The 14,651-nt window shown below is 38.8% G+C and overlaps 1 protein-coding gene across 1 annotated transcript; it reads right to left on the reverse strand.

Annotated features, from left to right (window-relative positions):
- Positions 1–116: 116 nt before the first annotated feature.
- On the reverse strand, positions 117–5,282 carry LOC125194345 (beta-adaptin-like protein A). Its single transcript, XM_048092516.1, has 11 exons — positions 5,080–5,282; positions 3,589–4,105; positions 3,265–3,389; positions 2,984–3,182; positions 2,491–2,719; positions 2,219–2,385; positions 1,875–2,084; positions 1,536–1,646; positions 1,290–1,466; positions 745–1,188; positions 117–541 (listed from the first exon to the last, which is right to left on the reverse strand). Exons 1-11 carry the CDS (start codon positions 5,130–5,132, stop codon positions 251–253), a joined length of 2,523 nt encoding a protein of 840 aa, XP_047948473.1. The 5' UTR covers positions 5,133–5,282; the 3' UTR covers positions 117–250.
- Positions 5,283–14,651: the final 9,369 nt, after the last annotated feature.

Here is a 14,651-nt window from a genome sequence, read left to right on the forward strand (position 1 = left end):
AAATTCATGGTATTATCAAAATAGAACGTTATTTTCAGAAATAAGATTTGCTTCCATAACAATTTCAATTTACTAAGTTACTGTAAAAATATAACCAAGTCCAATAACATATTGGAGGAGCAGGACAGACAAGAAGACAACATAAATGAGCTATTTTTACAAGTATTGTACACAAATCGAATATTACAACTCTTTCTATTGTTCATCGTTTTTCCAGACAAAAATGGAACTAAAAATGTTGTTTAGAAGCCTAAGCAGAACCAAATTTGGCCAGCGCAGACTGGAACAACTCGGAGAATGCCTGTGACGTAGTCTGGTCATCGGCTTTGATCTTTAGTTGCACTTTACACGATGATGAGTTGATGATACACTCCACAAGATAAGCAGACGAACCATCTTCCTTCTGCGCGAAGAAAAAGAACTTGAAGTTTGGGGCTTGGCCACCTGATGCTATGCAGTTGATGGAGTGGCCTTGCATATGCTGAGGGAGGGCCTGAGGATTCATCATTCCCGCCACTCCTCGTGGATCTATAGAGGTTTCCTGAACGAAAAAATAACAAAAGGGCATCATCTATAAAAAGTGTAACAAGAGAAAAGTTATGGAAAACGCCAATAATAAGGAGAGAGCTTATTTCAAGTCTGGGCTGTTAATTTTCAACTTAAGCCTAATAAAGCCCCAAACCAAATCCATATACCCTCATCACAAGCATATTGGTAAAGAGGCAGCTATGAAGCTTCATAAACCTGGAATAAAGAAATGGGTTGTTGCCGCCATTTCTGCTGAAAAGCGTTTGCGTCTATGGAAGCTTTGGCATTAAGCAGCAAGGTAGGAGGAGCAGAACTGGGTGCGCCTGGCATTCCAAGACCGAATAGATCATCAATTGCAAAGCTAGCAGGTGGATGTACTGTCGATGGCTGGTCTATAGATACGAGATCAAAGTGGCCCTGAGAAGCACCAGCTGTTGTCGATGCATTGTAAGACGGGGCGCTATATGCAGAACCATTGTTTCCATAACCATGACCCTCTTCCTTCTCAGATGTACCCAATAATAAGTCCTTGTCATTTGCCTCGACTCTCTGAGCCACAACTGCAGCATCTGAAGGCTCAGTGCCAATAGATAGATTACCCAGTTCCTCTGAGAAAGCAAATTGGCCTCTGTGTTCCTTGTCAGTGAACATGTATGATGGCTGCAAAAATTGTGCCTGCATTAGTTAACGTGACCTGGCTCGATGCATACTTCTGAGTATACACATATTGGTTGTGCATTTACTCAGACAATCAGAAATACCTTTTGGTACGCGACAGAGAGACTGTTGAATTCATCGAAGATGCGATCTTTCATTTCACTACTTTGCGTATCTGCAAAGACTGAAACAGCTTGTTTTGGAGGGTTTACAATGCGCTCAGCAATAGAAACATCATACTTTAGAAGCCTATAGTACAAAAGAGCTCGATCGTGAACATCCTGCAGTAACCAAGATTTAGCAACCGTTCTAACATTAACAGAAGGATCGTAAACTTGAGCTAGACAAACCTGATGAAAATCAGCAACACCAGCTGCTAGAGCATCCCCAAGTGCCTTTTGAGTCTCTGGTGCTCTTCTCAAGAAGCACTTCATTACTGCTGTAAGAAGATGTAAGCGAACCTGTGTATCATATAAAAGTTAATTACTAGAGCACACGATAGGTTAATTGGGTTTAGGTTTTTTCTTATTCTACTGCATGTTTCAAGATGGCTTCTGCAATTGCAATTTATAATTGAAATATAAGAGCCAAAAAGCAATGTTTGAAGCTGAAACCACCTAGCAGAAAAAATTTAGGAATTAAATGAAAAACGACAATGAAAGAAAAAAAAGAAAGTGGCTTCTATTTACCTCAGCAGAGTCCTCCTCGTCCCAGTTCTCAACAAGGCCCTCCAGAATATAAGGACTATCTTGCATATCTTGAGCATATTCACCAAGCATCCAAATGAGAGCAGCTTTGGCTTTTGGTTCCTGAACATTTTTGCTGCTGATATTCCCAACAACTGCTATGCAGTCATGGCTCCACTGAGGATATTTTCTGAGTAGATCTTTCACAAGAACCTAGATATGTAACATGTTAAGCTCAAGCTTCTCCACGATCACATACATCCAAGGAATTGCCAATCCACAATAGTACATCTCAATTCTCAAGATTGGCAAATCGGCGTGGCCTAGAAAAGAAACTAGATACTTACAAGAGTTTCAGCAGTCACATGCTCTTTTTCCATTTCCAAGAACTGAAGCAGTCGATCAACAATTGCATTCACATCATATTGTTGCAAAGCAATTTTACCAACAGCTCGAATTGATTCCCTTGCCATTGAGATATCAACATTGGCAACATATTCACAAAGTTCAGTCACTGGAATAGAACCACAAGGTTGGCAATGAGCAGTGACTAGAGTATAATTTGATTATGTTTTCTTTCATAGCAAAGGCTTAAGAATGCAAACAGAATGAAAGTCACCTATCTCATATGTATTGCTCTCATTTGCCACAGCAGTCAACATCTCAAGCTTCAATTTTTTGACATAAAACGGCTCATTATACTGGCAGTAGAAGTGCTTGTAGTCTGAAGAGAAAATGTATGGTGCACGCATCACAAGTAAATGAAGGTGGCTAAGAACCGCATAAGATTGCTCAGGACTTCCTGAGCTTACCAAAGTGAGCAGAGGAGCTTTAATTCGCTCATAGACCTAGGAGAATGTATCAGCAGTTTCTTTATCAGACGATATAACAACGTATCTAAAATATAAGGTACTACATCGTGATTTCTGCAGACTTTAACTGCAGCAGCAAAAGTATGTAGAGTTCTAAATGCCATACACATGGACTAGAACAAAACTCTTCGTGCGACAAACTCTTAATGCATTAAATTCAGCTTTATTATGAACCACAATCATGCTAATGTCCATCATTATTTGTGAAGTTATGGATAGTAAAATGAAAAGATAAAGTACCTGTTGGTGAACATCAGTCATGGACAGCGTCATATGTAAAAAGACCTTAATAGTTGCCAAGACAACTGCACCATTTGCATGATGAAGTCTATCTTCAAGAAGATTCATTATGTCAAAGATCTCTTCAGTATCCATAGGAACATATTTAGAAACCAACTCTAAGATAATACACTGTGCCCATTCACTGAACTCTTTCATCCTGAATCCGTGGGAAACCAAGTTAGGTCCTTTTACAAGATAGAAAAATGATTTCATGATGGGAAACTTCTCTCACTCGATACCTATTTAAAAAGTAATACACAATTGGCTTGCTAAGCAATGTTTCTCTCTCCCTTGCTGCTTCCTCAGATGTACTTGCTTCGAGACTCCAGATCTCTTGCAGAGAAGTTAAACAGTTTGCCACAACCTGTTTAAACAATTGCAGAACTAGTGATAAAATGGTAGCTGTAGTGTGATAGCCATTGTCCAATGGCTTGTACTAGCCAACTTTTATATTAAATAACAAATTTTGTATGTGTCAAGCACAAAGCAACCTCTATATTAAGTCATAAAAGTAACATCTATCTCTAAGAAAAGGTTACTGCATCAAGGGTGCAAAACCTGACCTGGGCATCTTTGTCTTTGAGCATTAGTTGCTTCAACAGAGGTGGAAAATCAGCATCCAAGCATGTTGAAGCCGATAGGTGATACAGCTTAAGCACTCCGACAGCTGCAACCATCCTCACGTAGCTATTCCCATCTTTTAACCCATTACCTAACGGCCCCACCAAGTACTCCACCAAATTCGCCACACCAAGTGAGCACAAACTCCTCAAAGCCAAACCCCGAATCATGGGGTCCTCATCCTTGCAGTCTCTTTGAAGAAAGTTAATAGTCAGAAGCGCAAGATCCGGATTGTGTTTTGCATAATTCCCGACATACAAATAACACATCTTTTTCAGCACAATGTCTGAGGTAGCCGAGCACATCACCATTTCACTAAAAACTGAAGATACATCAATCCCAATAGTCATGTAAGATATAACCTTCTTGAACAGCTCCCTCTTTGTGTCATCTGTGCCAGGCGCTCGGCTACCTGCCAGCTGGCGTAGCTGCGTTTTAAGATCAGAAACCTCTCCCTTTCTGATAAAATTAGAAAACAAGAATTAGAACTCTGGGAACTACTACTATCAACATTTTCAGATATAAGATTATATACTCTACAGTTGAATTCAGTACAACTTATTGCCCCAAATAATCGTCATTCCCTCCCTAACACACAGACTAGGGCTGGAAAATTTTGACACGACACGATAACACGACACGAACCGGCACGAAATTAATGGGTTTGGGTCAGAGCTTATTGGGTTCGTGTCCTTATCGGGTCGACCCATTAAGGACACGAAAATTTCGTGTCGTGTTCGTGTCGGGTTCGTGTTATCCGTTAACAATGCGTGTTCGTGTCGTGTTCGTATTATCCGTTAACAAATAATATTTTAATATTATTAATTCTTATTATTTTCATTTTTCAATACTTATTAAATGACTCTTACAATCTCATTTTTCAATACGTGTTGTTATCGTGTCGTGTTGACCCGAAGTGGTTCGTGTCGTTAATGGGTTCGTGTCGTGTTCGTGTCTGAGGGTAGCGGGTCGTGTTCGTGTTCGTGTTTGAGGTTTTCTTAACGGGTCGTGTTCGTGTTTGTTGTTATCCTGTTCGTGTCGTTATCGTGTCGACACGATAACGACCCGACACGGACGATTTGCCAGCCCTAACACAGACACACACACAAAAAAAAGGGGGCCAATTCTTCATTTCTCATCTAATCATCTCAAAACTGCCATTACACAGAAAAATAACTCATGAATCAATGAGTTTCTTCACTTCATACTCCTTATTCAAAACGAATGGATCAAAATCAAGCATTTTCTTATCATGAACACTCAGAACATTACCCAAAACCAGCAGTTCCAATATTCAACAAACTAATTCATACTCTCAGCGCAAAAATTGAGATAAAAATAAAAATGCAAACTAACTCCAGGTAAAATCATGCTACACATATAGGCACGCAAACATTTAGATGGGAATAGATTGACATTGCTCGGAAAATTACCCAGACGGCTGCGAAGGAGAAGGGGATCGATGAGATTGAGCTGGAGGTGCCATAGCTAATTCTGATTTCCTCAAATTCACGTCGCAATTCGCCCTACTCTGAGACTTAGATAGCACTCACTGCGATTTTTGAGTGGAAAAAACGATCTTTATGAGTTGGACACAATTTGATCATCATCAATGATATTTTCCTCTGTCTGTACCCTTTGTGTTTTTGACTTATTTTTTTCATTTTTTTATACTATATTTATAAAAAAAAAAAAGAAGTTTTTTTAGAATCAAATGGGAGTAAGAGATCCGATATTCATTATTTTTTCAATTCACAATAATGTAATCTAAAATAATAATACATGGTTTAGTTAAATATGGGAGCATGAGTAAAATTATTTCCATAAAAGGCGCATAAATATATGAATCCCATTCGAACGGCCCAAATCATTTTTCAGACCAATGGGCTTTTTTCAGTTACTTCCGTACCGTAATATTTTCAGTGGAATTAATTACTCCTACTAGCTAGTACTACTGCTATTTAGTTCGACCAATTAAATTCCCATACTAAAAAAATTATATTCAATCTTTCTTTTAGACGAAATTAATTTTTAACTTAATCGTATACTAGTATTAAAGTGATTTTCTATTCTTAAAATTAATTTATAAGGAGCTAGCGGAGTGATGTTCTGAGATAAATTAATTAATAGGAAAATCACATTTAGGGCATCCGCAATGGGGGCGCGGACTATGCGACGGACGATGCATCGTCCGTCGCATCGTCTGCCACTGCAGCATCGCGGACGATGGGTTAACCATCGTCCGCGCCCGATACATCGTCTGCAGATGGTGCGCGGAGGATACCCATCGTCCGTTGCATCGTCCGCCACTGTGGACGACTACGATTTGAGTACAACGGATGGCTGCAGACGGGCCTTGACTCGAGCCTTGTTCGATGCCGTTAATGAAGCCAAGGCGGAATGCTTGGCACAAATGCAGTGGGAGCACGCGGCGGCGGAGGCGGCGACGGCGGCGGGCAGAGACGCGGGTCCCTCGCCCGATACGACGTCGGACGTATGTCCCCCGCGAGCATGACGTAGCGCACGAAAGTCTGTTCGCAGATTATTTTGCCGAGAATCCAAGGTGGGGCCCGAATGTTTTTCACCGACGGTTTAGAATGAGCCGAGATCTTTTTCTCCGCATTGTGCACACGTTGGAGGGACGTGATGAGTACTTCCAATATCGGGAAGACGGGATCGGCAGACCCGGACTTACGCCGTTGCAGAAGTGCACGGTTGCGATCCGCTAGTTGGCCTACGGCACAACAACGAATATGTTCGACGAGTACCTTCACGTCGGGGATACAACTGGCCGCGAATGTCTGAAGAAATTTTGTAAGTTAGTTGTGGAGGCTTTTTATGCGACACATATTTGCGACGCCCGACTGCTGATGATTGTCAGAGCCTGATGCGGATGCACGAGACGGTGCACGGCTTCCCTGGGATGCTAGGGAGTAGAGGTGGCCAAACCCAACCGGACTGGCGGTTAACCGCCGGTTCCTAATCGGTGGGTCGGAACCGGAACCGGAACCGGATGATGGTTTCGGTTCGAAATCCGGTTTAGGGTTTATAACAGGCCGGTTACGGTTCAAAAAATATGAAACCAGAACCGGCGGTTAACCGCCGGTTCTGAACCGCCGGTTAACCGGTTAACCAGGAAAATGTAGCTGTCGCCAGTAGGTTCCTAGGGTTGCAGGCGTAGGGCTGAAAAAGGTCGGAAAACCGTTGGTTTGTATCGGAAAACCGCCGGTTTCTGACACAAAACCTGTAACACCCCAACTTTTTCCAACTTTTAGTTGTCTTTGAAGAACGTCGTTTGTGCATCCGATATATATATATTTTTTTCTCTCGCCTTTATTTCTTTGTCGAGAGAATGATTTCGAAATTTGGGATTAAACAACTATTCTTTTACCAGCCTAATTTGAAACCCCTTTGTTATGAGCCCAAAACATATTTTATTTCTTTCTTTTAAGCCCAATTTTAGAGAAGCCCAATCAAATTTTAGAATGCATGAGATGTTCGTCCACTCAAATCTGTTACCAAGAAATCTGCCATGATATATCGTGAGTCACCAAAACTAAAAAATAGGAACAAATCTGCAATAAAACTATATATATATTACCTCCCAAATCAGTTTACAAAACCCTAGAAATTATCTATATACTTTCACGTTCAACACATCCATTTTTCGGAGAAAAGAAACCGAGGGATAAGGGAACGTAGGCGGCGGGTTCTTTCTGAATTTGAGAACAAATTGAGAGAGAGAGGTCGACAGACGATGAGACGGCAGTGGCTGGACTCGGAGTAGCAGCAGCGGTGATGCGACGTCGGCTCTGGGCTGGATCGCGCACAGCCACGGCGGGAGGAAAGCAGCAACATCCGTTCAACGACGACCCCAGTGGCGGCAGCGCTGGCTGATCAACAGTGATGATGGAGAGTCGCGGCTGCGGTGAATCGCAGCGGCGATGAGAGAAGAAGATAGGCGGAGAGCTGAGCTTTCGAGCTCGCCGACTGTGACGACGGAGTACAGATCAGAGGGCAGAGAGAGCGAGATTGGGAACAGGGGCAGCAGCTGCGCGAAGGGCAGCAGACGTGCAGCAGTTCAGCAACGGCGGTGTCGATCCTGCATTGCAATTGGGCAGCGGCATGGAGCGCCGACGAAGGAGGGAGAGCAGACCGAGACAATGGCTGACGGCGACTGAGAATTTTCCGAGAGAGAGGGAGATAGCCGGTGGCGGCGCTGAATCGTAATGAGAAAAAGAGAGATAAGTATGGCCCCTTTTACTATTTAATATATATGGCCATATGATATGATTTCAAGCAATATTGATAAATAGTAGTATGGGATGGAGTTATATTTACAGATGTCAATGAGATAATTAGGAGACTTAGGTCGTTTGAGTTGGACTGGAATTTCAATACAAGAATGACGAGAGCTCGGACGGAGTCAATAGGAGGATGAATACGGTGTGCTAATATCACAGATATTTAAGAAATTCCTAAGAGAGATCGAAGGGTTGATCTTTGCATGCTATCTGAGAACGGAGCTGATTGACAAGTGAAGGATTTAAGAGAATGAGGTGGGCTTTCTTTTTAAATAAGGGCAATGCCCTAAGTATATTTTTATGTGAAAATGGATATTTGTCATGCCGTATTTTGTTTTATCTATGGAACCTATCTGCTGTGGCTTTTGCCATCTATGGATAATCGAATTCGGGTCTGACTAGGGAGTGAGTCCCTACTCAGGCTAGTGTACACCAATGGAGATCGTGAGCCGGTCTAGTGACTTGGAATGTGGCCACATTCCTTGTCATCAATGGATCAGATATGGTAGACATCTATGGGAAAATGACTGCAGTCGAATTTTACAATGGACATGATTTTAGTGTCTCGGGCATTTTTTTTAAGTTAAACCCCGAGAACACTCAATGGTGGCATGATAAATACTTTTTATAAAATGTTTTCGGCATGAGTCCACTGAGTGCATCAAGTACTCAGCCCTGCATTTCTTTTGAAAAATGTGCAGGTTGAGCGGTGACGAGTGCGATGGGTGTTGAGCATAAAAGTGAAGAAGATAACAAATAAAAGATCTCGAATATATTATGTCTTCATACATAGTATTATTCTTCTCTCGAATGCTTCCGCTGAATGTTGTTTCTTTTATTCTAAGTATTGTTGAGATAATATTCGTTTCGAATTGTTGAATTGATACTCTGATTTTATTCGAGCTATTCCATTTATGTTGAGCTATGGTCGATTTTTGTTCCTTTTCCCTTTCTTCCCCGCTTCTTTAACCCACCCCTAGTCGCGATTCACCGTGTTTTCTATCCTTAGAAAATGCGGGCGTGACAAAACCGCCGGTTCCCGACGGTTCAAGGCTAGGGTTGCGGCATAGGCGTAGGGTTGCAGCGTAGGTCTGAAAAGGTGTCGGAAACCGTCGGTTTTCGGTCAGAAACCGACGGTTTTCTGACACAAACCGGCGGTTTTCGACCGTTTTCAGTGTCTCTTTGGATTTTACTATAGAATTTAAAAGTTATAACTATAAGATTTAAATAAAAAATAAAAAATAAAAATAAGAACCGAGAACCGAACCCAGCGGCCCGGAAACAGCTGAAAAACCGGCGGTTAGTAACCAAACCAGAACCGGTGGTAACCGGCGCTTAAACAGGAAGCTGGATAACCGGTATCCGGGCCGGTTACGGTTCAAGCATTCGACGAACCGGAACCGGCGGTTTTTGAACCGTGGCCATGTCTACTAGGGAGCATCGATTGTATGCAGCGGCAGTGGAAGAACTATCCGACGGCCTGGAGAGGCCAATTTACTAGCGGCTACAAGGGGCAGCCACCCGACGATGATCCTAGAAGCCGCTGCTGACCACCGCCTCTGGATCTAGCATGCCTACTTTAGTGTAGCCGTGTCGAACAACGACATCAACGTCCTCAACTCGTCCAACCTATTCGCCGATCAGTGCAGGGGTCGCGGTCCGGCCATTCAGTTCACTGCCAACGGCCGCACACATCATATGGGGTACTACTTGGACGATGGCATATACCCTAGGTGGCCTGTTTTTTTGAAGACGATCAGCTGCCCAATTGGTGAGAGGAGAGTCTTGTTTGCGGCAAAGCAGGAGCCAATCGCGGCGGGCAATCGTGAAAGGTCCGGCGCGTTTCTGGTACAAGGAAGTCATCGCCGACGTCATGTATGCGTGCATCATCATGCATAACATGATAGTCGAACAAGAACGTGGACATGTCACCAATTGGGTGGATGATGAAGCCGGATCTAGCTCTTGCACGGCGACCTCATCGGTCACTCGAGGATTACCGACTGGCTTCGGTGCGGTTCTAGAGCGACAGCCCTCAATGCGCAACCAACAAGACCATACTCAGCTCATGACCGACATGATTGAAGAAGTTTGGAACCGCAACCGCCGCCGTTGAGAAATTGTAGTTTTTTTTCGTATTGTAATGTTTGAATTTTAATGAAATGAAGTTAGTTTTCCAAATTTTGAAGTATTTAAATATTCAAATAATAGAAAAATGCTTAGGGCGTCGCTTAGGGCGGGCTATAGTCCGCCCCACTGCAGGTGGAATAGGAGGAGAATAAAATGCTGACGTGGCGGTGATAGGGCGTCGCTTAGGGCGTTCCATTGTGGATGTCCTTGGTAGTATTAAATTAATACTATATGACAACATTAGAATCAGACATTTAAGTACTCTACTAATTAATGCATGACAATGGGGAATATAAGTTGGTCATAAAGGTTTTAACAAATAGTAGAGATTAACTGAAAGCCATGCCAGATATAATACAGATAAACAAAAAAAAATCTTGTTCCATTTAATGGGAACAAAGCAAACCAGTATTTGAATTAATTATATTCCCTGGCCAGGCCAGCTGGCCTCTTTAATTTTACTCAAAAATTTTAGTATTTGATAAAAATTCACCCTGTAATGACTGAACAATTTCAGTAGTGTATTAACCATGCCTCTCTCGATTCAAGTGGGCTGCTTCAAATTACAAAAATAATTACCTTGTGCAGATGAAGAAAACTGAGGTTTTTAATACTGCTATATGCATATTGATAGAATCAAGATAGATAGATGTATATTTCGCTAATTTTAATTATACTCCCTCTATTCATCTGACAATCAATAGAAGTCCTACTTCTTGGTGATATGAGTTTTAGCAAATATGAAGGAATCGTAGGAGCAAAAATTTAAATAAATAGTATGAGTTTCATTCGATATAGTTTTAATTTTATAACTAAATAATAGTGAAATGAGTTAATAAATCGAACGTGCTCACTAAATATAGTGAAATAAGACACTATTGAATGTCAGACATCTCAAAATGACACATAAGACACTTATCGGCGTCCACTTAAACGAATAATTATTGTATGTTTTTCTTTTTAACAAGGTGAGTATCAGTTTCAACTAATACTACTTTAACCACTTGTTCTTTTATCTTTGTCTTACTTTTTCTTAAACATGCATGTGTCGTTCACTGTCAAGACTATTTTTCGTGAACGGATGTAGTATGTTGATAGAATGAAACACATCGGCTGTAGCCGAAAGGCCCGAAACCCTTAACGTGACTGATATTGACCTGGCTAGAGGGTTTAATATTTTAATAGTGTGGACAAGTGGCCTTTCAAGTTACAAATATTATGCCTCTTTGTGCTTTTCCCATTTGCTTGTGTAGGGAAAAATAAAAGGTTTCATTGTAATCAACATAGATTAAGATATTGTGAATATGTCTCCGATGTTGATGAGAATAAAAGAGAATGGTAGTATAATTGTTGTTTGTACTTTCCAATAGAAAGATGGATATTCCACCATTCTCACCTCTCCATATAAGACGGATATTAATTCCACGATTTTTATAGCATACTCTTTCTCTGTCACAATCAGTCTTTATGAGTTAGTACTATACTTTTTAGTTATTACAAACTACAGAATCTAGTGGAGCAAGTTAAGCATGTGTATGAAATCAAGGAACACAACTATAATTGAAGACAAAAGTGGTGGTCCATTTACTAATTTCTATCTTTGTTTTGGAATATTGATATGATCCATTCACTTTCATTGGTGTATCTTTCATGCAATCCAAAGATGCTGGAATTTATTATATATATATATATATATATATATAGATAGATAGATAGATATATATATTAATTATTCATAGTTGTTCCCTCTCCACCAATGAACGACTAGTCAAAGTCATATATAAAAATGGCACTCTCTTTATTCTAAATAGTTAGTATCTTGGTCAAAGTGGAGATGATGTTCATCTCTTTTAGGGTATTTTTCAAGATTAATCCTATATATAGGGAGCCCTAACACCTACAAGCATGCATGACTACTATATACTAGAATCTTTTGTTGGTTCATATATACTAGTATATGTTATAAATATAGAAAAAAATTTGAATTACACACTCATGCTAGGTAACTATATACCCTATGTTGACATCGGAAAATAATAGGGGGAAATGTAATACGTGTCGTTTGGGAGTGACGGTTGACGCATAGACATATGTAAACTTGAATAGCATATTGATTATGAGAAGTACAACAACAGAATTACATAGAAAACCAATTCTTTTGGAAAAAATTTTACCAAGTGATTTCTTTCATCGCTTCTATAGTAAATACTCCTACTAAATAGTTATGATTGAAATAATAATCAATGGTTTTTATAGGTAAAAGGATTCATTTGTTATTAAAGCTTAGTCTATTTACTAATTCAATTAAATATGGTTATTTAAAAGATTAAAATTGGAAAAAGTAGAATATGTGAAAAAGCAACCTTTAAAAATGATTAATTGAAAAGTATAAATAAAAAAAGGTGATGATATATAAATTTTAAATATGTAAAATAATACCAATAAGATGATTATAATTAGACAACGAAAAATAAGTATTGTTTCTTTCTTTAGCACAGCAAGGTTGTGTTTTTTACCCAAAAGAGAGAGATGTTGTCTTCTCATCAACATTAAGTAAATCATTGCTATACAGAGATATACCTTGTTAATTTCCGTTTTATATGTGTAAAATTAATTAATAAAATATGGTGCAAGATCAATTGAGTTAAATACTCCGTAAAAGAATAAAAAAACATTTGAATCATCTGGCTTCGTTTTGGGGAAATAATACTAGTATGAAAAAATATGTAATTTGATTGGGGTGCCACCAAAATTGATGTTGCATATGATTGATATAGTTGTACAAATGCAAAGATTATGTAGACCACAAATAGTGGTCACAAGTCATGATGATGGATAACGTATGACATGATACCACTTATCCGTACGTACACATGCATGCTGCACTACTCCCTCTGTTCCATAGCATTTTTTAGCATGAAAATTAAGAAAAAAATATGTAATATATTAAATAAAAAAGATAATAATGTAGGAATAGAAAAAAATAGAGATAATAAAATATAAATGATGAAAAATGTGTTACTTTTTACTTAAAAAGGAAATTGCTCTACTAAGTATTATGGAACGTACAAAATGAAAAAAAAAATGACTCTATTACTATGGAACAGAAAGAATATTTAATTACGCATTACACCGGGTAATTAACCGTCCAGTCCAAACAATAATTTAATTTAATTTAATTTATAAAAATTAAACAAATTTCTAAGAATTCTATTTTTATACAAAATTATTGCTGATAATTTAAAAATAAAAAGGAATAACAAAGATAGACAAGTTAAATAATCATGGGATAGAAACATTATAATTATAATCATAATTTTAATTTTAATATAAAATTACTAGTATAATAATAGTTTTATATTTTTATAAATCATTTGGAGTCATAGCCCCACCCCATATAAAAATCATATGGAGACATTGCAAGATCGTTTCATAATTGATAAGGCGTGTCAATATTTGTGTGGTTGAATTAACTTCGTTTATAACACCACCTTAAAAATTCTTTTCCCTAAAATAGTCTCATGCTCCCTCGATTCCACAAAAGATATCACACTTGTGGGACGGCACAAAATTTTAGAAGGTTTTGTTTTATGAGTTAAATGGAGAGAGAAAATATAATTTTTATACTCATATGAGAGAGAACTTTTTTCAAAAAGGGAAATGTGACATCTTTTGTGGGACAAACTAAAAAAGAAAGTGTAACATCTTTTGTGGGACGGAGGGAGTACTTCGTTTATAAGACCACCTTAAATCAGTTATTAATATAACTTTTATTGGGTTAGTCAATATTCGACTCGGCACATTTACAACCCTGCTCACTTGATCTCTGAATAAATATTCAATCTAATATATAGATGAGATTTTATTTTAGAACTACATCGAAAATTATGTCAAATTTCACATTACTCTTTTCATCAATACAAATGCTTTAGTTTAAATTTCCATTCAATAATTGACTGTATAAAATAAATAATAAAGGAAGTATATATATTTCTCAAATAGTGTGTGTGTGTGAGAGAGAGAGAGAGTATTGCAATCATTTGTTGTCCCACTTTACTTTTTCTTAATAAAGATTTGATTATTAGTAGTACTACTAGTAGTTTTAGTTGGTGAAAATGGAAACTTAGGGCTTGCACGTGGCTCATAAAACATGCAAATCTAACACCTTAACCACTCCCCTTCCTACAAAATGGTCCTAAATAGACACGCACATGCATCTCTTCTTCTCACCAAAACCCACCCACAAACCTCAGATTGCGATCATAATCATGTTTTGATCATTAAAAAAGTTGGATCCAATCAAAATTTATTTCTTAGAATATAACTAAGATTGATCATTAACCAAAAGGAATTAGACAAGTTTCCATTCTAAGTATTGCAACTTTAAACGTTGTTCTAGACTTCTAGCTCTCATCATTATTCATCAACGAACCTAACGAGAACCTTTTTTAGGCTAACTAATCGGTAGAGTGAAAATATATAATTATATGATTAAAAGATTATACCTACAAGAACACCTTTAGATTGAGTCTATCATACCCTGCTAGTACAAGAATATACTCCATTCTTCT

This window comes from Salvia hispanica, chromosome 6, assembly GCF_023119035.1.
Source record: "Salvia hispanica cultivar TCC Black 2014 chromosome 6, UniMelb_Shisp_WGS_1.0, whole genome shotgun sequence".
In the NCBI taxonomy this organism is placed as follows: Eukaryota; Viridiplantae; Streptophyta; class Magnoliopsida; order Lamiales; family Lamiaceae; genus Salvia; species Salvia hispanica.

What these genes read in the sequence shown, in the direction of transcription:
- LOC125194345 (XM_048092516.1), bottom strand. Translation starts at nt 5,132, where the DNA reads ATGGCACCTCCAGCTCAATCTCATCGATCCCCTTCTCCTTCGCAGCCG. An exon ending in TGACTGATGTTCACCAACAG is followed by an intron (nt 2,720 to 2,983) that starts GTACTTTATCTT and finishes ACATTCTCCTAG; the next exon opens with GTCTATGAGCGAATTAAAGC. An exon ending in ACGAGGAGGACTCTGCTGAG is followed by an intron (nt 1,647 to 1,874) that starts GTAAATAGAAGC and finishes TATGATACACAG; the next exon opens with GTTCGCTTACATCTTCTTAC.